Here is a 27,010-nt window from a genome sequence, read left to right as displayed (position 1 = left end):
AGAAAATTTTAAAGAAAAACATGCTGCAGCAGAAATTCAAAGCAGAAGGAATTTCTTGAACTCCTCTTAAACACCTAAAGAATTTAATGAAACACCCGTTCTTATAGCAACAGATCTTAGGTTTTTCATATGGCAACAGAATTCTTCAAGCATGCTTCAAAAACAACCGAAACCACCATCCATTCCTCCTGTTCAGTGCTACGGCAGGAAACCAAAAGAAACGTAATGCTCCACATACTTAACTTTTCATGTTTTTTTTTTCAAACTCACGGCAGAAACTTCAATTAAACCACTGCTCCTTACAACAAGCTTCGGAAAAACAAGAAACTAACATGAATTCAAAACTACTCCTACCACAGGTGAGAAAGCACTTACCTTGCGTTCTTGGACTTACTACCCAGCAAAACGACTTCTAGGGTTTCGGAGAACTCAAGATTTCAACCCCTTTTTTTGTGCCTACGGACTCTCCTCGACGAGAGGACCGCGAGGAGGTGATAAGAACTCTCGGATTGGACCCTTGGTCGGTCGTCGGAGACGAGCCCTAACTTCCCTTTATTTTCCGCCCGAGCTCCGCCATCGCACGCAGAAGAGGAGAAGGGATTAGGTCACGAGCAAACAACTCAAACTCTCCTTTTAATACCGTTCTGTTAACCATTACTACATAAATATATTTCCGACCTCTATTTGATCAGCACGGCCCTGCTGGGTTCTTGGTCATCACGCTTCGCTTAAGACTCGGGTTGGGTCGGAGGTCGTGGGTTCGAACCTCGGCCGAACCTCTTTATTTTTTAAAACTTCTTTCTTTTGGTAAAAATACCAAAAAAACTCTGAAAATTACATAAAAATACTCTAAAAATTCCTAAAAATCTCTAGAATATTTCTAGAGCATTTCTAAATATTTTTAAGCACTATTAAGACTTGCAATGAGGAAATTTGGATTGTTACATTAACCCAAACCATCCACTTGACCAAGTAATTGGTGACATGAGAGTCTAAATTAGATCAACCTTAAGAAACTTAAGTCAAATAACTTTAATCTCTAACATCAAACCCAAAATAATAAAAGAATCATTAAGGATCCAGATTAGATCTTAGACATACAAGAGGAACTAGCCCAATTTGAAAGAAATGAAGTATGGGATTTAGTTCCATTACTATAAAATAAAAGGATAATAGAAACCAAATGGGTCTTTAGAAACAAACTAAATGAAAAGGAAAAGTTGTTAAAAACAAGGCCAAATTAGTAGCAAAAAACTTTAGTCAGGTTGAGGGACTTGATTACGATGAATCTTATACTCCTGTCACTAGACTTGAATCAATTAGAATGTTATTAAGCTATGCAGCCCATAAGGGATTCAAATTATATCAAATGGGCGTTAAGTTAGCCTTTCTAAATGGACTAATTAAGGAAGAAGTATATATAGGTCAACCCCCAGGGTTTGAAAACCTAGAACACCCTAACTATGTCTTTAAACTAAAGAAAGCCATTTATGGCCTAAAACAAACCCCTAGAGCTTGGTATAAAAGATTGACCACACACTTAATCTCAAAAAGCTTCAAACAAGGTCAAGTAGACCCAACCCTATTTGTCAAAATAGTAAATCAAGATTTCTTTATATCCCAAATCTACGTAGATGATATAATATTTGGATTAACTAATTTAAAACTCCTACAATAATTCATAACATTGATGGAACAAAAATTCAAAATGAGTCTAGTAGAACAACTAACATTTTTCCTAGGTCTACAAATCAAACAAACAAATGAAGAAAATTACGTTTATCAACAAAATATACACTTGAATTACTTAAGAAATTTGGTATGGAACACTCAAAGGAAATTAAAACTCCAATAGCCACCAATATAATCCTAGACAGTGACCCAAATGGAAAACCTATAAACCTCAAATATTACAGAAGCGTTATAGGAAGCCTACTATACCTAACTGTCGGTCAACCTGACATTCTATTTGCAATTAGTATGTGTGCACGGTACCAAACATGTGCCAAGGAATCACATTTGGCTCATGTTAAAAGAATTTTTAGATACTTAAAAGAAACATTCAACGTAGGTATGTGGTACCCTAAAATGACCAACTTTGAACTCATAGGGTTCTCTGACTCAGATTATGCCAACTGTAAATTAGACAGAAAAAGTATAAGTGATGGTTGTCAACTACTTGGCTCACCACTTGCCAACTGGTTTAGTAGAAAATAACACTGTGTCGCTTTATCTACCACTGAGACAGCATATATAGCAATAGGAGAATGTGTTGCACAACTATTATGGATGAAGCACACCTTAAAAGACATGAAAATTTTTGTTCTAGGACAAAGCATTTATGGATGTTGCCTCCATGAACACTTCCCAATTTATCCTAACGACCGATGGAAAATTTTCGTGTAGTAGGGTCGATCACCTCTAGGATTAGTCGGTTTAAAGAGATGGATACTTGGATTACCTAATAATAATAATAATAATAATAATAATAAATAAAGCAATATACGTACCAGAATCAATGGTCATTATATCCACCATTCAAAATGTAGTCCTGAATGTGAGAAACATTCGCTCAAAGTTTCAAGGTGATTCAACTATTGAAACTCAAGAAAATATAATTCTTTTGCAGTTGTCTCAAAGAATTTTGAAAATAAAATTCTTTTCTTTCTTATTATACAATGAGATGGATTTGCTCGGATATCATGTGAATAAAACAAAGAATGCTAATAGAATATAAAAGATAACACAAAGAGAAGGAGAGAAAGAGATAATCGTAAAAGAGACTAAACAAATTTTATTAAGTGTTAGGGTTTAAATTAAAAGAGAGATATAAATAGATAACAATAATAATAAAAATAATTAATCTGCCCATAAGTAATAATAATAAACTATACTAACAGTTGGATAATAAAAGTTGGACATCTTAGTTTAAAAAAATGATTAAAAAAACAGAGAGATGAACTATCACAAGGTAGGGTTAAAGGTATCAATTAGACAATGCATTGTATATCCAAAAGATAAATGATAGCTCGTCTATAATCCCTCTTAAAGAAGTGAACTCTAAGAAAGGAAAAATTCTATTCTTAAGTAATGAGAAGTCTTATAGGAGTGAACTCTAATCATGGAAAGACCCTAGAAGAGTGAACCCTAGATAGTGAGAAGTCTTGGAGAAGTGAACTATAAGCAAGTGTGACCGAACATTTTCGGTCTATCGTGCATAATCGACCGAACCAATGAATCTTGAATGTTGCTAACACTGCTTTAATTTACTATTTTATATCTATTATACTAACTTAGTGTTGCAAGAAAGTCTTAATTGATCAGGCTAATCAGACACTAAAAAAGACCAAATAAAGTCCAAATAGGTTTGGAGGGCCAGATGTTTAGCAGGTAAGTTGAGGTGAGCTCCTAAAGTGGAGTGGTAAGGTCGTGTCCTAGTTGGGACAAACCTTAAGTATTGATTCGACTGAAAAAACTAACAGGGGTTTCTAAATTAAGATCAAGATAATCCTAACTATCATATTCATGCATCTCTATTGTCTATTGTTTAAGTCTATTTTGTAAGATCATTATTTATATTGTTTCTGTGCTAACTTTATTTTGCAGAAAAAGGGTCAGTCAACTAAACAAGAAGAAAGGTTCAGTCAACAGATCCAAAGGAATAAGCACAGGCAAGATTCGAGATCTATCAAAGAATGAAACATGGTTCAGTCGATTGATAAATATGGGTGATCAGTTGATTGAAACCAAATTTGGTAAGAGATAAAGGATTTGATCGGATCGCATAAGAAAGGAAATTCTTTGGGTTCTATTGATGGATAAAGTGAGCAGTCGATTGAACAATGTAATTTACGAGATCAATCAGATTAGATCAAAGCAAACAGGGAAGGTTGCGTTGATTGATCGACGGATAGAATGTTCAGTCGACGAAATAGATTTTCAGTTGTCCTAATGGTGGCTATAAAAGAAGGCCTCGGAGTCTGAGTCAATTATCAATTCACTCATTTGTTTCATCCTATTCCTTCTACTTCTGCTTGTGCAAATTCAAGCGATTAACGATCGTAGATCCTGAAGTAATAGTTACTGGACTACGAACCAAGTAAAACCGACTAAGTCTGTTGGACACAAACAATCTGTTGCCGGAGATATACAAGGTATTAGCCGAATTTAAATACTCGAATTAAATTCAACTTACAGTTGAGATGACCTGAGTTGATAATCTCAGGCTGCTAGTAAGGGTTGGCAGAAAGGCTGACCGAGCGGGCAGACAGGCCTGTTGAGAAGCAGGCCGGCCAATCTGGTGTCGAACGGACAGACAGGTCTGGTGAAAGACAGACCGGCCGAGCAGACAGGCAGGTCGGGTTGTCTAGTCTTTGACTAGCCAACCGGGCGAAGATCTCGAGCGGGCAGAGAAGTCTGTCGGTTGGATAAAGAGACCGACTGGGCAAGCTGACCGAGTCCTGCGAGTCGCAGTTTCCTTGAAACAGATTCGCCCACCTCCGGGTGTACTTCGAGGCTTACAAGGGCCATTTGTTTGCCAGGATACAACGGCCGACCGTGAATCCGACGACGAGCTGAGTGGTACCCGAATGCTACCACGGGCACTCCGCCGAGCAGGAGAAAGAAAAATGGAGAGTCTTTGCTTGTTGTGATCGGAGGAGCTCGGATCAATGGCTAGCAGCGAAACGGCCACCGCTTCACTCATTATTACTTGGCAAAATATTGGTTGTTCTACTTGGGCAAAATTTTTGCCCCGACCAGTCCGGCATTCATGTGCGCAGGTCACGCTCGCACACGAGTCAACTTGGTTCAGTGCAATCCGGGCCATGGATTTGCACCCCCACTGCGCACCCACACGTGAGAGAGAGCTTCTCCCCATGCATTTGTTCACATCCTCAATGTATGTAAATCAATATAAACCAATAAAAATACCTTGAAACTTTCAATATGGGACTAAAGTCTCATTCACAATGGAGCATCTCTCCTCTACCATTTCTTCTCCATTCACTTATATTTAACAAAATCTTTGTCTCTCTTTTTATTCAGCTACTATTTACTTTGATTCAGTTTTACGAAATGAGAGAACAAAAGAAAAGATTTTTAAAACGATCAAAATTTACCCCCCCCCCCTCTTGACTTCTACGATCATACAACGCAGTGCATGAGATTTTTCCCTCGAGTGAAAAGGAAACCTAAGAATGTTGGCCATTTGAATGAGCCTCCATGAACGTTTCTCGATTTATCTTGATGATCGATGGAAAACTTTCATGTGGCAGGGTCGATCACCCTAGAATTAGTCGATTTAAAGAGATGGATACCTAATAATAATAAATACATAAAGTAATATACGTACCAAAATCAACGGTCATATTTTTTTATCGTCAGGTGGATTTAAAAGACTCAAAATTCGATCTCTACCATTCAAAATGTAGCCCTGTACGTGAGGAACATTTGTTCAAAGTTTCAAGACGATTCAACAGTTGAAACTCAAAAAAATATAAGTCTTCTACCGCAGTCTCAAAAAATTTTGAAAATAAAATTCCTTTCTTTCTTGTTATACGACGGCATAGATTTACTCAGATACCATGTGAATAAAACAAAGAATACAAAATAGAATACAAAATATAACACAAGGAGAAGAGACTAGCAAATTGTATTATATAACAATAATAATAACAAAAATCTAGTCTATCTTAAAATAAATTAATTAATTAATAATAATAATAATAAACTATACTAATAGTTGGATCATAAAAGATAGACATCTTAGTTATAAAAAAAACAGAGAGGTGAACTGTCACAACGTAGGGTTAGAGGTATCAATTAGACAAAGCATTGTAGACCCAACCGATAAATGATAGCTCGTCTGTAATCCCTCTTACTCCAGACGAATTCAAATGATAAAGAAAAAGAGTGTCTTCCTTACCCACTCCCTTTCTATTCTATCTGATCACCCAGGTAACTAGGCGTGACCTAATAATCAGCAATGAAATTAAGATAAATAAATAGATAAATATTATTTTTAAATTTGGGAGGATGCATCGCCACTTCTATTCCTCCTCTTCACCACCATCGGCAGCCCGCCGGCCATGTGCGCCGTCAGCAGCGGCACCAGTACCGGCGTTTGCTCCTCCGCCATCCTCAGCTCGTAATCCCAGAGCATTGCCGCTGCCACATACTTCATCTGCACCATCGCCATCTCCTTCCCAAGGCACGCCCTCGGCCCCGCCTGGAACACTGGGAATTTGTACGGCGACGCTCTGGCCGCTACCGACCCTCCGCTCCCGTCCGCCTCCAGCCACCTCCTGTGGTCGAACCCCCCGCATCCTTCCCCCCAAATCTTCTCCATTCGCCCCATCCCGTAAGGAAAGTACGTCACTCGGTCCCCCGCCTCCACCCTCGTCCCGTCCGGGAGCACGTCGGCCGCCGCGGCGTGCTTGGAATCCCACGCCACCGGGGGAAAAAGCCGCATGCTCTCGCACAGGCACGCCTCCAAAACCCTCATTTCCTTGATCGAATGGTAGTCCAATCGCCCTCCGAGTCGCTCCAATTCGTCCACGATCTCGCGTTCCGCGTCCGGGTGGCGCGGGATGAGCCAGAAGAACCAGGTGAGCGCGGCGGAGGTGGTGTCCCGCCCGGCCATTAGGAAGCTGATCACCATGTCGCGAGCGTACTCGTCATTCTGGCCGCTGGAAATCAACCTCGTCAAGAAGTCGTCGTTGCTACGTTCCACCACGCCCTTCTCCATCTCCGCTTTCCTCGCCCGGATCAGCTCCATGATTTGGGAGTGGATCAGGCTCACCGCCTCGCGGAGCTTCCGCTCCGTTCCGATCCCTAATGCCCGCTTTAGCTTCCAAATCATGGCCACCGGTGCCGCACCGCGTCGAGCGCTGATTGCCGATGCCACCTCGAAAGCCCGCGCTAGTTCCGACTCCGGCAACAAGGCGTTTCTGCAATAATAAATATTTATTAAAATAGTATAAATGTTTTTTTATACTTACTTAATTTATCAGATCAATTATTGATTTCCAAATTAGAAATGAAATAAATACGTAACCTCCAAATTGGGTAATGCGTACAAACCTCGGGTCGCCTTCGAGGCACCTGGGGTCCATCCCGAGTGAGACTTGGCAGATGACGTCGAAGGCGAACCGCCGGAGCAGGTCCTGCACGTCTACGTGGCGTCCGGTGACGCTGGCGTCCCGAAGCCGAGGCAGCAGTCGGACGCTGGTCTCGGACTCGAGCTCGGTAATAAGGCCCTCGCGCATCGACCGCGTGGTGAATTCGCGACTGGCGAGCTTGCGCTGGGCGTGCCAGAGCTGGCCGTCGGCGTTGAAGATGCCGCGGCCGAGAAGGTCGCCGAGGATCTCGGTGAAGGGCTTTCCCTTGGGGTAGTTGGCGAAGTTGGAGCGGAGGATGTGCTCGACGCAGGCCGGGTCGGCGGTGAGCACGGTTCGCCGGGCGCCTAGCCGGTGGACCACGACAGTCTGCGTGGGAGATGACGCGAGGAGGTCGGTGTACCAGTCCAGAAGTCTGTCGCGGTTCTTGTAGAAGTCTACGAAGCATCCGATGAGGGGGTAAGTTTTGGGGCCGCCGCCGGGATTATTGTTCTTCTTATGACAGAAGATTAGTGTCGGAAGGATTTGTAAAAGGATGAGGAAGACGGGGAAGAAGAGAAGGCATGTGACCATGGTTTTGGAAAATCAAGAGATGGGAGTGAATTATGTTGGTGTTGGTGTTGGTGTTGGTGTTGGTGTCATGGTGTGGATATATATAATGATTTTGGATTAAGTCGTCAGGAGGAGGAATGTTTGTGCTAAATCAGACAACGGTTGTGTGTGCGCGCGCGCGCGTGAGTCTGTGAGAGAGAATGTTTGTGCTAAATCAGATAACGGTTGTGTATATAGATCTTGTTTAAAATTAGGGGAGATGACGCATTAGATAAATACTGTTGCTATTGACGGTAAGTAGCCTTTGGACCGGAGAAAAGATGACCCTAGGTACTCTAAATGGATGGAAGTTGAGTCACTAGTAAAGAGATGAAGAACCTTAAGCTCACAAATTATATTACGTGGCAAAAACAAGAACTAGGAGAGGAAAGTGTTAGTCATCGGGCTAGAGAGGGGGTCCCTGACACAGGCACTCTGACATTAAAATTAGAATAGTAGTTGAGCGAAAAGTGAAAAAAAAGATAAACAATTGTACGTAGATCCAATAGCGTAGATGCATGTGTGTATGTAATGCAAAAGTTAAAGTTTCAATTCCAATTTAAAAGTTATCTAGCCAATTGAAAGAACCCTCTTTGAGAGCTCCCTTTTTATACTGACTCTCATAACCTTCGTAATAATGAGGAGTGAGAAAATATCTGATGTCAAAATATATCGAGTAATGAAAAATATAGAGACACCCTTTAAGGAAGGTTTCATTACATGTATATGAATCATCTTTCATAACCTTTGTAATAATGAGACAACTGAGAATATTTGATATTAGAATATGTCAGGTAATTGAAGTTGTATAACCACCCTCAGAGGCAGGTCTCATTGTATGTGTATGTTATGGTAGTGGAATATTCCCTGACGAATAATTATTATTCTCTGATAGGTTGTTGTGATTCTTTGATAATGTTATCTTTTGGAGGCAGTCCGACCGACCTTATAGCAGACCGACTGTATACTGGGAGACTTACATATGAGAAGTGGGGAGCTAGGCTCCGTAGGTCTGACCGACAATTGAGTCGACCAAATATATGTTGTGTGCTTTGGCATTGAGAAGTCGAGAGCTAAGTTCTGTAAGTCCAACTAGCTCTTGGGTCGACTAGCCATAAGTTGGGGGGCGTGCCCCTGAGAAGTGAGGAACTACACTCTGGATGTCTGATCGACTCTTTATCCGACCGACCGTATACTATGAGACTTGTCCTTGAAGCATGAGGAGCTAAGTTAAAAAAGGTGGCCTTGAAGATCGGGGAACTAAGTTCCAAAAGGTATGATCAGCACTTTTGGTTGATCGATAATATGCTGAGAGTTGCCTTGTAGAAGTATGGGGAGCTAAGCTCCAAAAGATCTGACCGAGACTTTAGGCTAACCGACTATATACTGAGATCTTTGGTGTTAAGAAGTAGAGAGCTGAGCCCCGGTGAGAGTGACTTGTTCAGCTGCATATACTTTGACCCTGACTGTCACCTCACCTTGACTTTAACTGCCACATCATCTTGACCATCGATCCCACATTACCTTCAGGGTCACTCACAACACACCGTATCACTAGCCTCCTCTTCATGTCTAGTCGAACGAGGTGTGAGTCTGAGTTCTGGCCAAGCTTTTTTCAGCCGAATCACACTCGACTGGCTGGACCAAGCTTGACCAGAACTCGCCTGATGTTTTCCGATTGAGTTTTGTAAATTGAAGTTGACTGATGTCGGAGTAATGTTCTATTTGAATTTTTGCAAACGTCAGATTTGAAGGAGGCACGAGGACATGCTTGCTTATAACTCAGTCGAGCAGCATGAGAGTTTGAAATGTGGACACAAGAGCATGCTCACTTATAACTCCGCCTTGCAGCATGAGAGTCTAGGACTCGAGTGCGAGGGAAAGCTCACTTATAACTTAGTTAGGTGGCACAAGAGTTTAGAACTTGAGAGCAAGGGCAGACTCGCTTATAACTTGGCCGAGCGACATGAGAGTCTTGATCATGGGCGTAAGGGCAGACTCGCTTATAATTTGGTCGAACGGCACGAGAGTCTGGAATTCGCGCTCAAGGGTATGATAGCTTATAACTCGACCAGGTAGCATGAGAGTTTGGGACTCGAGCATGAGGGTAGGCTCACTTATAACTCGACCGAGAGGCACGATAGTCTAGAACTCAAGTGTGAGGGCAGACTCGCTTATAACTCAGTCAGGTGGCACGAGATTTTAGAACTTGAGTGTGAGAGCAGACTCGCTTATAAGTCAGTCAGGTGGCACAAATGTCTTGATCATGGGTGCGAGGGCAGGCTCGCTTAGAACTTGGTCGGGCAGCACGAGAGTCTAGGACTTGAGTGCGAGAGTAGGATTGCTTATAACTAGGTTAGGCGACACGAGAGTCTAGATTATGAGCACGAGGGCAATTTCGCTTATAACTTGGCCAAGTGGCACTAGAGTTTGAGACTATAGCATGAGAGCATACTCTCTTATAACTCGGTCGAGCGACATGAGAATCTGGATCATGGATGCAAGGGCAGGCTAGCTTATAACGCGGTCGAGAGGTACAAGAGTCTGTGACTTGAACGTGATGCAAACTCGCTTATAACTCGTCCAAAAGGCACGACACTCTAGAATTTAAGCGCGAGAGCAGACTCACTTATAACTCGGTTTGGCGACACGAGAGTCTAGATCATTGGCGCGAGGGTAATCTCGCTTATAAGTTGATTGGGCAGCATGAGAATCTAGAACTTAAGTACGAAAGCAAGCTCGCTTATAATTCAACTGAAGAGAATGAGAGTTTGGGACAACCGACCATATGATCATTGGCAATTTGGAGGCACGGTGTTGGAGGCACAGTATATGACCCGAATGTTTTAAAGCTTGGAGGTACGATGTATGGCCCAAATGCCTTAAAGCTTGGAGGTACAGTATATAACCTGAATGTCTTGGAGATTGGAGGCACGGTGTATGACCCCGAATGCCTTAGAGATATGCCTAATGCCTTGAAGATTGGAGGCACAATATATGACCCAAATACCTTAGAACTTGGAAGCACAGTGTATGAGCTGAATGCCTTGGAGATCAGAGACATAGTGTATAACCTGAATGTCTTGGAAATGGGAGGTATGATGTATTTCCCAAATGCCTGTTCGGCCTAAACTCCCTGCTTGATAATGATATATTTTATAATTTGAATTATAAAATTCAAGTTCATATTTATCTCAAGTTGGCTTGATCTGATAATCTAAAACTGCCAAGCAAGGCGAATCGGCCTTGAAGAGTGGCAAATCAACCTTGAAGAGTGGTGAATCAACCTTGCAATTTTGATCCTTGAAACCACCAATTGAATGTTTGGTCTGAGTGTTAATTAGGGCCCTTCCACTATGTTCTTGAAGGAGATCCTTGAGAAGGGACCGAGGCTAATCTTTTATTTGCTCCTCCTGAATCTACCATTCGACGGAGCCTCTTGGTATATTCATGGCATTCACTGGTAGCATGACGATGGGATTGATGGTAATCACAAAAACGTTGGTGTTTTTCAGGAATCATCTGGTCTGACACGATAGTTAATTCTAGGGCATCTTCCACTTCCTGCAGTCCTCTCACTTCTCGGACTGGCGGAGGGTTCGACTAGGGGACTTTAGGGTGCATAAGAAGTGGTGATGGTTTCCGATCGGCTTGGCTGGTCGGAGCTAGAACAGTCACCTCCTTCTTTCGAGTGAATTGTACCTCCTCTACGTTGATATACTTGGTCGATGTCTCACGGGGGCTTCTTAATCAGACATTGGAAGAAGTCCCTATCAGTGAGCCCTTAGGAGAATATACTCATTATAATCTATGGGATGGCTAAGGAAATATCCATGACCATTTGATTGGACTTTTTAATGTACGCCCTCAACGTATCCTTAGGTCCCTGTTTGAGGAAAAATAAACTCAGCATAGTCTTGTGATATCTACGACTGCTAGTGAAGTAATGAAGAAATATTTTTCGAAATTTTTTGAAGCAATAGATGGACTCGACTGGGAGTCAGTTAAATCATCTTTGTGTCAAGCCTGAGAGGGTGGTAAGGAACACTCGGCATTTGACGTCATTCGTATACTGGTGAAGGATGAAGACATTCTCAAATTTAAGGAGGTGGTCCTCTGGGTCGGTCGCCCCTCCATATTCTCTTATCGCCAAGGGTCAGAAGTGGAGAAGAAGATAAACAGTAGTGTAGATGCGTGTATGCGTGTAATGTAAAAGTTAAAGTTTCAATTCCAGTTTAAAAGTTACTTGGCTAATGGAGAGGACCCCCTTTTTATACTGACCCTCAGAACCTCCGTAATAATGAGGTGTCAGAGAATGCCTAGTGTCAGAATATGTCGAGTAATGGAAGATGACAGTCACCCTTTGAGGAGGTTCCGTTACATGTATATGAACCGTCTTTCATAACCTTTGTAATAATAAGACGGCTGAGAATATCTTATATCAGAATATTTCAAGTAACATCAGGTAATGGAAGATGTACCACCACCCTCAGAGGAATATCTCATTGTATGTATATGTTATGGTAGCGGAATATTTCTTGATGAATCAATAACTATTATTCTCTGACAGATTATTGTGATTTTCTAATAATGTTGTCAATTGGAAGCAATCTGACAGGCCTTATAGCTGATCAACTGTATACTAGGAGACTTGCATATGAGAAGTAGGGAGCTAGGCCCTGTACGTCCGACCGGCAATTGGGCCGGCCAGATATATGTTGTGTGCCTTGGCGTTGAGAAGTGGGAAACTAAGCCTCATAAGTCCAATTAGCTCTTGTGTCGACCGACCATAAGCGAAGGGTCGTGCCCCTAAGGAGTGAGGAACTACACTCTGGATGTTCGACCGGTTCCTTATCCAACCGGTCATATATTGTGACACTTGACCTTGAAGCCTGAAGAGCTAAGTTCTGGAAGATGCTCTTGAAGAATGGGGAAGGTCCGATCGACATACACTTTTGATCAATTAATTATATGCTAAGAGTTACCTTGTAGAAATATAAAGAGCTAAGCTACGGAAGATCTAATCAGCACTTTAGTCCGATCCATTATACAGTGAGCTCCTTGGTGTTAAGAACTGAAAAGTTAAGTCTAGATGAAAAATGACTTATTTAACTATCTATATCTTTTTGACTCTGATTGTAACTGTATGCGAGAGTGAGAGTAAAAGTGAGTGATTACGTGAGAGTTTGGAGTCGGCAGGAGGATAATTGGTTTGTGCTGGCTGAATCAATCAACCAAGGAAAATGAGATCGGAGGGGCATAGGTACAGCTAGATGTTGGATACAGCTAGATGTGGCTGCCTACTTTTTTGTCCGCTTTGTATTGTGGCCAAGATGTTTGAGATATACATGCTGTCGACAGAACACGCTTACAGCAATGGCATTAACGATGTCACCGTCATTTATCTGCAACAAGTCCTCTATAATTTATCTATATTTTATTGGAATCGATGATCCTAAACGATGTCATTTTTTTACTCTGATAACATTAACTATGTAAAAAATGGATATCACTATATGAAATTCCTGAATGATTTTATTTCAATAATTGGTTGGATAAGATCAAATAATTTAATTTTAGAAATGACCTTTTATACATACTTAAAAACCTATTTCGTGTTTATTAAATATAATATATATTAATAAATTGTTTAGGTATATTCGCGTGCTTTCAGTCTAATTTATTGTACGTTTAATATTTGGTCAAGTGTAAAAAATATGTAGCTACAGATATAACGATTGATATAATTAAAGTGGAAGTAGATTAAGATTGATAGATGATTTAAAAACATAAATTTAGGAGGCTAAGGATATTTATATTGATTTAAATGTTAATATATGATATTTCTTCAAATAGCATACCATGAATTATTATATTAACATATCTTTTTTTGTTAACACACACTTTTATTCATTTTAACATTAACAATATTAACATTTATTATTTGTGTGTCTCATTATTCATTTATTCATTTTTATTCTTTATATCTAAATTTATCTTCTTAATTTTTAAATTTTTTTATATAAAATTAGTTCATTAACCGCATTCAAAGAATTGAACGCGGTTAATGTGTGAGTGTTATAACAATCATCTCTATTGATTTGTAATACTATTTAGTTGTTATAACACTCACATATTAATACCAATATGGATGTTCTAATAGATGAAGAAGTTATACAGAAGTACAATGAGAGTTGATTAGATAATTGGCAAGTTATATAAAAATTCAAGAGATCTTAGTAATATGCTCCAAAGGTTAAGGTTGATCACTAAAAGTATTGGAAGGTGTTTGGGAGTTGGAAGGTTCATATGACTAGATAGGTGTCAAGTTGTGCTTACAAACATAACTAAGATGTTGGTTGGATGGCTTAGAGGCTCAAAAAGAGATGGACTCAAAGATAAGGTGAAGGGTGACATGGACAAATTAAAGCCCAAAAGGTTAAATCCATCTAAGGGATCGAAGGCTTTGCAAAATAGACTGAGTGAGAAGCATAGATGACATTGAATGTGAGGTTGAGAAATTAAAATGAAATATAATTTTGGATTTATTTTCAAGTAGAGACCTACCAAGACGTGTGTATTCGATCAAGGTAAGTTTTCTGAGTCATAATTAACAGATGATTTAATCTTAAGTAAAATTGAGATCCTCGATTAGATTAGTCAATTAAAGAGATGTTTAGTTTAGTTGATTAGGTAGTCAATTATGAGAGTTTTCCTCGTGAATGAAAATTTTCTAGTTTGGTAGCTTGAGTTGATTGAAAGAAAGTTCTGGGGATTAAAGTAGCTTAGGTCATATAGGCAGTTGACTATCGAAAATAGGTTTATCTCTATTTGAATTGAGTCAACTGAAAATGTCTTAAATTGATTTTAAAAGTATCCATTGGATGAGTACATGTGTCGTTAAAGCCAATTGAGTTGATTGGAATATGCTATTGATTCATACCGATATGAGTCGACTAGAGACATTATATATTAGTAGATAAGCTTGCAATTTTATTCGGGATTTGAGTCGATTGGAGAGTAACTATTAGCATATAAGATAATATTAAACTAGATAACATTGAATTTAGGCTATCAATTTAGTATTATAGAAGTTTTTCACCGACTACTAATATAAATTAGAAAGTGCTTGTGGTAGGCGGCCCGGAAACCTAATATCTCATGATTGCGCACTCTATTTGGAAGAAAAATCTCTGCAAATATGTTGTAGCTAGGATCGAACCGCGAATGTTTAGATAACAACTTGGTATCCTTCCATTGTATCATAGTCCCGGAGGCAACTATTAGCATATAAGTGGCAAAAGTTGAAGCACTCGCCCCCAACGTCCCTGTCGGCTTGTCCCAAGATAAATACGGAGAAGGTAAACCACAGTGACTGAGGAGGCAAGTGGATATGAGGGTGAGTTATACAGGATACAGAGATTTACACCCTAGTAACCGAGATTTGACTTCTTAACCTCAAATGGTAAACTTCCATCCATTTACTATCTTAACTTTATCTATGGAGGCACAACTATTAGCATATAAGTGGCAAAAGGCAAATACTCTCACCCCCAGCGCCCCTGTCAGCCCGCCCCATGACCAATACAGAGGAGGTAAATCACGATGATTGAAAAAGCAAGTGATAAATGAACTATTAGTATATAAGGCTTTTATGGTAGGTGTTTCTGTCAACTAAAAAATGATTGGATCAACTATGTTCAAACAAAATGGGGAATGATTATAGATGAATGAAAATAATAAAACATATAAAACAAAATCTTAAAGAGTTAACATAATAATTTGTTATTGCAATCATTCGGTTAAGAATGTAGTTTTGATGTTTAAGTAAAAGATTAAATTAGATGATATTATAGCTGCTGATGTTGTGTGTCAAATGTGCAAGTAGAAGTTACCTAATATTGAGATTGTGGTCCAATGGTTGGTTAACAAGGTCAAAATTGATCAGACACTTAACAACTATAAAAGTCCAAGTAAGTTGGGATTGACTATTTGGCAAGTGCAAAGCCTATGCAAGTCACGGACGACTAAAGGCTTGGCATATAGTGGTTTTGACAAATTAAGGTTGACTAAATACATGATAAATGAGGAAGTCCCAAAGGCAAAATCTCTTAGCATGAAAGATCCCGAAGAAAGGCCTCTTGACACATAATTCGGACCAACTACTTAGCCTTGCCTTGGATCATGTTCTTGAACTCGTGTTTGATGAAACCTTCCTGTTCTTGAATGGCTTCCGAACTAGATATTGACTAGTTCTGAGATGATCTCCTTGTAATCTTCTGAATCTGACATGTCTTCAAATTCAGGTTCCACTCAGGATTTGGGCTTCGCCTTAGTCTCCTTATCTTGATTTTACTTGAAATCAAAGTAATACCTTTTTCGACAAGAGTAACATTAGATTGTTCATACAGTTTAAATTTAGAAAATAACTCATCCAATTTTACCTTTGAAATTAAAGGTCCCTCAAAACTTTGTAGGCATCGACCATGGATGCCCACAAGGTGTTTCTCAAAAACACTTTTAGGGTATACCTGATCACGCCATGATTTTCGATAGGTTGTCCTATTGAGTGTATGTCGGTGAGTAGATCTTGGATCAAGGTGTAGAATTAGCTCACTGATTCTCCATCCCACATTTTAATATTGTACAAATTATTTAGAAGCAAATTTCTCTTACATATATACCTTAGCGTCAGAGGTTCCTTTGTGAAACTCGATCAACTTGTTCCAAAGATCCTTTGCGATGTTGAATGGTCCAACTCGGTTTAGTTCCTCTTTAGTCAAGCCGCACTATAAAGTCCGAGTAGCTTTCGCATCCACCTCAATTTGTCTTTTAGTGGCATTGTCCCATCTTTCGGAGAAGAGTGGTACTCCTTCAATAGTGGGGAGCGTTAATCCTGTTTGGATTACAATACACATCTCCACTTAGGTTTTCAAGTGGTACTCCATCCGACTATTCATGGGCCATCAAAAACAAATAACTCTTTTAAGAAAACAAAACAAGAAAAAATGTACCAAGACTTGATCTTAGATTAGTAATACTTGAAAAAAGAAAATAAACAAAAAATTGATAAAATAAAGTGAAGGAAAAAATGCTCGAATGATCATTGCACCAATTCAGAGCGCCTTCACTCTGATACTAATTGTGTGATCGAAAAGAGCTCTAGAGGGGGGATAACAAGTGTCACTTTTTTACATTTTTCGCAAGTACACAGTAGAAACAAAACACAAGATCATGTTTATTTTTTACTTGGTTCGCAGTCTGTGCCACTGGTCCAACATTCGTAGTCATTGACCTCTTCTGATAAGCAATCCACTAAAAGCCTTCTCCTCTAAACAATGATTCAGAGACAAAGGTCCAGTGTTACAAAAATCCGAGGAATGGTAACTTGTTTACCGCTACTTACAATTTAAAGCACAAAAGAATAAACCAAATAATTGAACAATTAGTATACCAAAGACTTTAAAGATTCGAGGCTGAGTGTGGTTGTTGAAGTAGCACATGGATGTTGTATCAGAATTTCGGAGGAAGATGAGAGTTGGAAGTCAATCAAAAGTGTTGTGAGAGGCTGCTATCTGTAGCTTCTTTTATAACCTTTCCAGTTGCCCATATACCCCCCAGGCGACCATAGGTAGGCCTCATCCGATCCGACTCTGTCGTGACTTTATCTTCTTCCAGACACCTATATTCTTTCCGGTTGCTTGGACTCCGGTGGCCTGAATCTTATCTGGTAGCTCAGAGTACCCTAGTTCAGCCAACTTCTAATCTCAAGCTCCTATATCACAGAGTTAGCATAGCATACATAATATGTAAATTTAAATGGTGACAGTCTTACAACTGTCCAGTCTTAGTCTACAACCCGACTAATCCTGGAGTACAATAATCAGACCTCACATTCCTTTCACCAAGCAAATCCAAAAAGCGAGGCAACTCCTGACGCAGCAGCCATGTGTCACCAGAAATTTGATCACCTCAAGTGAGCCTTGCTTGGAAATTGATCCCTCGCTACTTGATAGAAATGCCAAGCGTTTTGACACCACACCATGCCGTGGGGGTGCTATCATTGTGATTTAGTAGATTGAGATGTTTTCAGTCAATTGGAGTTGATTAAAAATAACTATGGAAGCTTATTTGTGTATGAATTTGAGGCTATAAATAGATGAATATAAGGACCTCAAACAGCATCAACTTACAATCAACACAATACAGCATTCCTTTTGTTCCTAAGCTCTGTCGATGGCTCCTAGAGCTTTGTTTATTGTGAGGATTTTATCTTTGGTATTGTCCTTTCTTTTCTCTTGTGCTTACTTATATTTTTTGAGGAAAAAAGAATGCGACATTAATCTCTTTGAGCAAATTATTTTTATCTTATGTTAAAAAGAGCAATGTTTTATATCCTTCTTCATGGAGATTTTTTGTAGAGGGGTTTACGAGAGATAATTCACTTAACAAATCAATCAATCATGCAGTAGCATCAAAGATATATTCTTTTGTTAGAATTACTATCTTTTCTCTCTGTTTGCTTTAATTTGATCTTTTACTTGCAAGAGAAAAAGGATTTTTTAGATTTTCAGATTACTTGCTGCTATTCATTCCCTCAATTGGCCATTCAGTCCTACAAAAGAGATAGGAGAGGAAGAGGAAAAAGGCCTGCCAAGTGGGGAGCATGTGGTGGCGTTGGTTAAAGCAAAATGAAGGAAGAACTTAGAAGAGAAAAAAAAGAATTTGAGATTCCTTTCTTTGGGTATGAGGTATCTTTCACTTGTTGCAACGTTATTAACTCAAGCTAAATTTCAAGCTCTCTTGAGTTCGCTTGTGAACATTAAAGCAACAATTTTTAGAAACATATTTAACAACTGAAAACTTAATCTAAAAACCAAAAAATGCCAAGTTTTCAGTCCACATGGAGATGGAAGCACCCCTGTAATCAAGCATTGAGACCCACACGGGAATGCAATATGATGGCCACCCCACTATGATTTCACTTTTTGCCCCACTCCCACCACTCATCAAATCTTCCTAATCAATTCTTTCTTCAACGTCACTGTTGCTTTACAATTCATCAAGCCTCCACTCCTCTTGTTCCTTTACAACGACTTTCCACTTGCAATCTCTTGCTTCACCATTTATATTAAAGACCCCCTTCAGGCCTTCAATCTCGGAGCACTTCTCACTTCTCTTCAGGCCATGAGTCTGCTCAATGTGGAGGCCACTGTGCGAGGTCTGGATTCTGAGAGAAAGCATTTGGCATTAGGTATGCTTCTCCTTTCCTTCTTATGACTTGTTTATATTGTACAGAGTGATCAAGATTTATTTGATGGTTAGATTTGATTAAGTAGTTATCATTGTTAAGCCATATATCAATTAAATTGAGGACAGCTCCTAATCTTATGCTGATAATTAAGACTGATAGTTTTATAAGAAAAAAGATTTAACTTTGTTTTAAATGTCAATGAAGAGAGCTACCTAATCTCATATCAGATGATATTTTCCATCACCTGACCAAGGGAAAAACTAATAGAAATTGGAAATCAAGGACATTTTTGGAACTTAGAATGCATTTGGCAACATTAATTAGAGGGACAAAGAGGAACTTACCCTAACTTGCATAACCATTACAAATGTTTGAAAAGGAGGATGGCCATATTTCATTGATACTTTGAAGGCAGTAGAAATTTAGATCAAGGCTGCATTATATCAAGAATTCTCTTTAGTGTTTTTATTTATATATTTATTATATATGTGTTTTTTGAATGTGGCTGGCTAAGTTATTTAGGTTATGTATTTGCAGAGAGTAAAGAAGAAGCCTTCTTTGATTCACAAGGGTGGCTGGATTCTGATTGTGAAGATGATTTTGTCAGTGTGAATGGAGGTAAAATATTTGGTAGTTTGCATCCAATGCAACAACAACAGTGGACATAGAAGGACTTTAGAGCCACTCCATGACACCTCTCTCAATTAGACTTTCATTAACAGAGGCTTTCCTTAATCTAGACTTTCACTAGGCCAACACCTTCCTTAATTTAGACTCTCTCTAGATCAAGACACCATTGGACTAAACTTCTCTTAGCTGAGTCAACCGCCAAGTATGCTTGCTTACTTTACCATGATCTTCCTTAATCATACTATGTAAACCCTCAATGCTAGAGACCTAGTGAATGATACAAGCCAAGCAAATGCTTTTAGATCCCCTCTAGAAGAGCTACCCTCTCAAGATTATATGAATTTAGTTCAAAGGAGAAATTAACTTCTACCTCACCCTATAGATAAAAGCCTTGGGTGAAAAAAAGTCCCTAATAGAGACACTAAAACCAACCTACCAAAGCATATGAGTCAATCTAACCTTGATTTCTTGACCATTAGAACCCCAACGAATACTTTAGATCAAATTACCAAAATCTCATAGGCTACCTCAATGGTAGTAAGTTGACGTAACAAAACTTGTAGGTTGATTCAACTTACATTTTATAAGCTAGCTACCCAGACTGCTTATACTAAGTCAACCATCAATGTACTTAGGTTAATCTAATCCTATGTCGATCTACTAAAAAAGTAAGGTTGAGACTGCCTTAGTCCTTGGTTACTTAAGCAACAAGATGAGCTTTCCTACATAATAATCACTACTTCAAAGTTAAATCTTATCTTTATATTCATAAACAAAATAATTTACAATACCACACTACATCTCTGAGCTTTTTTACTTCAAAATTTATTGTCAAACTATTAATTCACTGCAATTTCCATGCATTATCGCAACAAATGAGACCTGAATATTAAGTAAGACTTGTTAAGATGAAAAACTATGGAGATAGGAGATTCCCTTTGGAGAGGCTGCACCCACATAACCAAAACCAATGAACCAAAGCCTTTAATGGTCAATATTGAAATTCAGTGATATCTTTGTCAATGGAAATATGTGAAACAATGGTGGAAGCAAACTAATTAAGTAGGGCTTAAAATGTATGGGAGTATTTAAACAATACTGAAACTCTTAGAGATTTTACAAACTAGAAAAGGTGATAATTTATTTTTCTAGTTGAAACGAGACTTTGTTTTAGTTGCTACCAAGCTTAATTACCATTAGTGAGAGGTTGATTTATGTTCTCTTCAGACCTGACTCCTTCCAGGTTAAGCAGTCCAAACTTCCAAATGAACAAGCAATTCACAGTTCTTAATTCCACCATCGAGTCTTTTTCGCCAGATGCTGCAAAAAGGAAGCTCTCGGAGCTTCTTCGAGACAATGAAGTTGTACCAAACCAAAAACAAGTTCCAGAATTCCTTGAGGTCGATGCCAATACTCTCCCACAGCTCAATCATCAGACCTTCAAACTCTCTGGAATCACTTCCTGTTGCTGCAATGCGGGGAAGCCGAGTGAAGAATTCAAGGAGGAGAAAAAGATGAAGGCTAACACCTGCTGCTTGCCCAGTTTGGCATGCAGTTTTAGATTGAAAGAAAGAAGGAAGCAGAAGATGAGCTCTGTTGGCTAGAGTGCTTTTGGTATTCTCACATTTGTTCAACTACTTGGAGGTCCCGGCCATGTATACTTTACCTGTTTCTGCTACTGTGTAGATAGATAGATAGATAGATAGAATACAAAGTTAAATGTTAAAATTCTATTAATTATGACTTGCCAAAATCTTGATTCAGTAATGAACTATGCTTTCATTATTAATAATAATATTATTATTACTCATCACGTTGTTATGGTTACACTGCACAAACAAAAACCAGAAGGCCCAAACAAAGATGTTTGCTGCCATTGTGATCCAACTGGAGCACCTGGATCATACAACAGAGTTTTATATCCAGGGAATTTACTCATCGAGAAAAGCAACAACTTATTGTTCAATATCCCAAAGCAAAACCCCACAGCCGAACTCCCTGAAACTGGCACGGAAACACTGTGCCATGACTTATCGACCGAATCAAAGATAGCCAATTTACGCTGGTTTTTCCACTCCATGCAGATCAGTTTCTCGCCTAACATGGCATGAGCAGTCACCATGACACAACCATTCTTCATCTCACACCAAGACTTTTTCTCTGGGCTATAGATGTCGACCAGCTTGGAATTCCCAATTGTGAAGCTAGAACGGCCACCCATCACGTAAAGCATGCCGTCGAAGCTACAAGCAAAGCAACCCCACCTCGGCCGGCGAAGGCTTTCGACCAAGCTCCAGATGTTCTTCCCCGGGTGGTAAACTTCAACACTCGATAAGATTTCTCCATTGGATCCAACTCCTCCGACAACATATATCAGGCCATTCACCTCAGTGCATGCGAAATTGTAACGGGCAACGTTCATCTTGGCTAGCGAGCTCCATCTGCAACAACAAAAAATTAGAAACAAACCGATCGATCGAGACGTGAACCAGGAAAGCAATCTGAAAATCGAGCACCTGTTAAGCCGCGAGTCGTATTGATAGACATCGTCCGACACGTTTTCCGAGCCGCCATCGACGACGGCGCCGACGTATCCACCCGCAACGACAAACTTAGACTCCAGTACGGCGACGGCGAACCCGGTCTTCACCGGGCCAGGCATCGGCGGAAGCACCTTCAGTTTCTTTCCTGAGGCTCCCCAGACCTCCCAACGCCTCTGGCTCCTTCCGGCATCGCTAGTCAAGACAAACATCCATTCCTCGAGCTTATTTCCCTGCTTTCGAATGGCAAGAAATTCCTCGCTCTGGATAAACGACCTCCACGCCTTGCAAACCGCCGCCGCGAGGGGGAAGTCAATGCGGGGAAGAAGTGCGAGGCAGCGCTTCGCCACATCGTCAGGCAATCCAGGAATGATGGGGCGATGCCGAATTTGCAGGCTCAGAGCGACCGAAACTTTTCCAAGAGCAGCCATCGTATCCTGGATCGGAATGTCAAATTGTGATCTCGGACCAACGAGCTCAGTCACCGATAAACCTATCATCGCGCTGAATCCAAGATCTCTCCGAGATGCAACGACCGCTGAAAAACTTGAACCACAAAAAGGACAGAGCAACAAGACTGAGAGACGAGAATTCTTCTTGGATAAGAAAAGACGACAAGTTTAGTGCTGCGAAACAACAGGGATTCATGCCACAAAGCAAGGAGGTAAAAAGATTACCTTGCGTTAATATCGATCGTCACTGATCATCCACCAAGATTTAGATGCGAGACAGGTGCACGTATCGAGGCAGTATATATTTGATTTGGCAGAGGAAGAGAGGAAGAGAGGATAGAACTGCCAGCCAAGGGGTCGGTCACCGGATCATTCGTGGCCCCAAAATAGCAAGTAATTTAATTATTATTTTTCTAAAAACATCAATTTTAGTGGATAATGTCATTATAATTTGAGTAAATGTAACGCTGACCAGATAGCAATTATCCCGACTAAAAGGGAAATAGAGGAGAATAAAAAGAAAAGAAAGAAAATATTTAAAAAAATTATTAAGAATTAAGCATCATTCATTAATAGACTAAAAAAGAAAAAAATTTAAAATTTTAGACGGCAAGTTTTATATGATCATATAAAGAAAGAAAAAAAATCTTACTAAAAAAAATTCATAATATAGATAGAAATTAATATGATATGATATTTCTAATCCCTAAATATTAAAAAAAATCCTCTAAATACTATAAAATAGTAAAAAGACTTAAAAAAAAATTTAAGTGGTGGAACTTGAGCCTAAAAATTAATAATTATGAGTTTTTTTTATAATAAATATAGATTTGTAAATTCTGTAAGCGAGCGTGATTGTTAATTCTGATTCTTAAGTTAGAAATCATGTTCTCCAACTAAAAATTGAATATATAAAAGTGGGTGAAAAATAATAATTTCAGACTTTCAGTCAAACTATTTTGAAAAAAATAATAATTATTATTTAATATTATTAAAAAAATGCAAAACATGAAGAAGTCAAGTAGATGGGCGAAATTGTTAGTTTTCAGGGTGAAGCTACTAAGAATTTTACATGCATTAAAGTATTCCCATTTGTCTTTTGAAATCTATCACATTTAATTTTCTTTTATGGTGGAATTGAATGTGCGCAATCACACAACTTAAACGAGTCATTAAATTACATTTATGAAATTAATTTCTGATCTTATATATGTTTATCATCCACCATAATAACAGACGTGGGTTGCGAATGGGTGTCCCCTCATATAGGACTAGTGGCTAGCGCATAAAGTGTTGTCATCATGAGGTCTGGGGTTCGAATCTCGACAAAACCGAGGTAAATGTCTCCCTTATGTGCTAGTCATTATTCCAAAGGCTAGTAGTCGTCTGTGATTTACCTCCTCCGTATTGGTCCTGGGACAGATTGGTGGGGGCTCTGGGGGCAAGCGTATTCACCTTTTTGCCATCGTGGGTTGCAAATGGGTCAACAATTGAACTAGGGGTATTCTGATTATGACATTGTTATTCATTGACTGAGGTATCAGGTTGGAACTCTCACCTCCGCAAGTTCTTATCAATTAAAAAGTCCCCAATTTAAGATAATGTTTACTGAGTGTCAAGTTCGAGCCCTCTTATCAATTCTTTATTCGTCGGATACGTGGTACTGAGGTTCTCAAAAAAATCCCTTCTGGGGTATGGGGTAGTAAAGCGGTGGATCCAGTCATGTTAAAAAGTTTATCCTATCTTAATTGACCCCCTCGGATCAATCTAATGATTAACACATAAGATATTATCATCATAAAATCTATGGTTCGATAAAATCAGGGGGCGCTGGGATTACGAATGGATCAACTAGAACGGAAGATTCACACGTTGGAAACGTAAAGGAGAAGATATTATCTTCGATTACTTAGTACGCGTTAATCTAATATTTACTCGCTTTTAAGTTTTTTTAAACTCCGTATAGTAAAATAGAATTAGCGTTGAAATGATCTCCTGTTCACATTATTTTCTTAATATATGTGGAATGGTTAAATGCTAATTTTAGAGTAACACGTCAGTTTTGGATTGACACGTCATCAAATTCTTACTTTGATTTCATTCCAGCTGACTTTTTACATTATCATGATAGAAAAATAAATACAATGGATCAATTAAAAGAGTATTCTGCAAGATAAACACAAGATAAAAAATATATAATCCATATCATGATGATGTTGAATAATTTATATGCACAATATAGGAAATAATGTTGTCCCATTGCAACAACTATAATATTTGAATTTCTCATGGATTGATCAATCGTTTATGAGTATTTTTTAATTTATTTTAATGGTTAATAGAAAATTTTTATTAGATTGAATCGGTAATTCTTAAGATTAATCAACATAAACAAGATACCAAATGCTAACTAAAAAAATAACTATAATATTTCTAGAGGAAAATATCTGATTTGGGGATTACTCCTCATGTTGATGGCTTTTGGCGCATGTACTTTTTGTTCTTTGTTGTTGGTTGTACTTATTTTAACAAAAAATATGGAACCGTCACATCAACGGTCCCCCTAGAATCGGTTTCATGGATATGAAGAGAGATAAATGTAGGTACATACTTAAAAGTATATAGTCGGAATGTTAACCCCAGACAATAATATCCTGAGGATCAAACTCTCAACCTCTTGATCATGAAACCATGTATCCCTAATTGTGCTGAGGACAGTGCTGATTCTAACTATAGTACTTTATGTGGTGAGTATCCCACGTGTATAACATCTATGCATTACCAAAGTGCTAAGCATTTGATGACATAAGTATATTACTAAATTGTAGAATATTTTAGTATGTTTATTCTAGAAAGAGTTGATATTTATGTAAATCCATATCATATTTCTCTCACTAATAATTTATTTCTAGCACTATATCATTCTTTTGAATCTTATATCATAAATTTAAGAGTCACAAATCATATAATACTCTAGAGAGTGTCGCCTAAGTATTAGTTGCCAGAGAGTCTATGTATATAAAAGATTAAATATCAAAATTAAAAAAGTTGGCACTTGCAAATAGAAATTGAATGGTGATAGAATCTTATTCCTACATTATGTCTTTTATGCCCTTGATATTCGATGAAAATTAATATTAATTATAGTACTTCTTAATTTAGCTTATGTATTGAGCTTTTTGAAGGTATCGATGATCTATGAAGACCAAAAACTAGAGGTGGGGAACAAATAGCAGTTGAATTTAAGTAGAATTTAAGTAGTTCAGAATCCTTAATTTCTCTTCCATGACTTATGAACTCTTGAATGAAGTGAGTTACCCTTCACAAATCTTATTAACTTTCTTCTTACTAGAGTTGAAGAAACCAAATACAAATTGTTCTTTTACAAATAAGGTCAAAAGTATACAACCAACAACTATAGAAAAAAGTAAGAGCTTAAGGGTTTTGTACCTAAATATGAAATACTATAACATAATAAACTTGACAATATGGAGGTATGAAATACTTTTGAATAATGACTTGATTATTGTGTTTTAAGCTCCCCTTGCCTCTCAACCTATACCCATCAAATAATTCTTAGTTAAGCTTCACCTAACTATTTTGTTTAATACTAGTAGAGTTAAATAATCCTCACTAGTCGACTTACATTGATCGTGATCCATATTTGCCAAAAATTGTCTCTAGTTGAGTCTTTTACAATCCAACTGGATTCTCATCTTTCGATACAATTGGATAAGATCAACTTTGAACAATCTTAGTTTTAAATTCAAAAGTATTTCAATCGGCTATTTAGTCAAATTTATTAATATATTTGATCTCTAGAATTTTGATATTTATTTAACAATATATTTAATTAAGTCTAGTCAAGATTAACCTAGTTAAGTGAGAAGTCTAGATTAGTCATAGTTGATCAGATGACTAGTAAAGGGAAAGTCAGTCAGGTCAAGATTGCCTGGATGACTAGCAAGGAAAAAGTTTAGTCAGATCAAGGTTGGCTGGATGACTAGTAAAGAGGAAAATCCATGCAGATCAAGGTTGGTCGGATGATTAGTAAGGGAGAAATTCAGATAGATCAAAGTTGATCAAATATCTGGTAAAGGAAAAGTTCAGACAGGTCAAAGTTGACCGAATATTTGGCAAAAGAAAAACCCAAGCAATCAAAGTTGATCGGATGTTTGGCAAAGAGAAAATCCTAGGGGAGCAAATCCTAGGTAGTAGAAGTCTTGGAGGAGTGAACATCAAGCAAGTGTGACCAAGCGATCGACCAAACCAACATATTTGAACCACTGAAGTACACAATTCACTTTTCTACTTTAATTTTATCTATTATGCTAACTTGGTGTTGTAGGAAAATTTTAGTGGATCAGGTCAATCAAACACTAAGCAGAAGTAGAAGTCCAAATAGGCCAGCTAGACCGAATATTA

At 38.7% G+C, this 27,010-nt stretch overlaps 3 protein-coding genes across 4 annotated transcripts; 1 reads left to right on the top strand and 2 right to left on the bottom strand.

Moving 5' to 3' along the window:
* Positions 1-5,923: 5,923 nt before the first annotated feature.
* On the bottom strand, positions 5,924-7,691 carry LOC122048591 (cytochrome P450 94B3-like). Its single transcript, XM_042610141.1, has 2 exons — positions 7,084-7,691; positions 5,924-6,950 (listed from the first exon to the last, which is right to left on the bottom strand). The coding sequence occupies exons 1-2, from the start codon at positions 7,689-7,691 to the stop codon at positions 6,023-6,025; spliced, it is 1,536 nt and encodes a 511-aa protein (XP_042466075.1). The 3' UTR covers positions 5,924-6,022.
* Positions 7,692-18,756: 11,065 nt separating this feature from the next.
* On the top strand, positions 18,757-21,403 carry LOC122046869 (uncharacterized protein At3g27210-like). The gene is made up of 3 exons (XM_042607782.1): positions 18,757-18,963; positions 19,501-19,581; positions 20,821-21,403. Exons 1-3 carry the CDS (start codon positions 18,897-18,899, stop codon positions 21,195-21,197), a joined length of 525 nt encoding a protein of 174 aa, XP_042463716.1. The 5' UTR covers positions 18,757-18,896; the 3' UTR covers positions 21,198-21,403.
* On the bottom strand, positions 21,355-22,939 carry LOC122046868 (F-box/kelch-repeat protein At1g67480-like). Of its 2 annotated transcripts, XM_042607781.1 has the most exons (3): positions 22,811-22,939; positions 22,110-22,679; positions 21,355-22,034 (listed from the first exon to the last, which is right to left on the bottom strand). In XM_042607781.1, exons 2-3 carry the CDS (start codon positions 22,631-22,633, stop codon positions 21,404-21,406), a joined length of 1,155 nt encoding a protein of 384 aa, XP_042463715.1. In that variant the 5' UTR covers positions 22,634-22,679; positions 22,811-22,939; the 3' UTR covers positions 21,355-21,403. The 2 variants fall into 2 exon arrangements, with proteins under 2 accessions (XP_042463715.1, XP_042463713.1); XM_042607779.1 differs by lacking the exon at positions 22,811-22,939 and having other exon boundaries at positions 22,110-22,802.
* Between the last annotated feature and the right edge of the window lie 4,071 nt (positions 22,940-27,010).

The sequence above is a fragment of the Zingiber officinale genome, chromosome 2B (assembly GCF_018446385.1).
Source record: "Zingiber officinale cultivar Zhangliang chromosome 2B, Zo_v1.1, whole genome shotgun sequence".
NCBI lineage: Eukaryota > Viridiplantae > Streptophyta > Magnoliopsida > Zingiberales > Zingiberaceae > Zingiber > Zingiber officinale.
The sequence above is the reverse complement of the archived record's forward strand: the minus strand, read 5'-3'. Positions and strand labels throughout refer to the sequence as shown.

Excerpts from the sequence above, each read along its gene's own strand:
- LOC122048591 (XM_042610141.1), bottom strand. The coding sequence starts at position 7,691 with ATGGTCACATGCCTTCTCTTCTTCCCCGTCTTCCTCATCCTTTTACAA. Across the intron at positions 6,951-7,083 it reads TGCCTCGAAGGCGACCCGAG|AAACGCCTTGTTGCCGGAGT; the intron begins GTTTGTACGCAT and ends TTATTATTGCAG.
- LOC122046868 (XM_042607781.1), bottom strand. The coding sequence starts at position 22,633 with ATGATAGGTTTATCGGTGACTGAGCTCGTTGGTCCGAGATCACAATTT. Across the intron at positions 22,035-22,109 it reads TACGACTCGCGGCTTAACAG|ATGGAGCTCGCTAGCCAAGA; the intron begins GTGCTCGATTTT and ends TTGTTGTTGCAG.
- LOC122046869 (XM_042607782.1), top strand. The coding sequence starts at position 18,897 with ATGAGTCTGCTCAATGTGGAGGCCACTGTGCGAGGTCTGGATTCTGAG. Across the intron at positions 18,964-19,500 it reads GAGAAAGCATTTGGCATTAG|AGAGTAAAGAAGAAGCCTTC; the intron begins GTATGCTTCTCC and ends ATGTATTTGCAG. Across the intron at positions 19,582-20,820 it reads TTTTGTCAGTGTGAATGGAG|ACCTGACTCCTTCCAGGTTA; the intron begins GTAAAATATTTG and ends TGTTCTCTTCAG.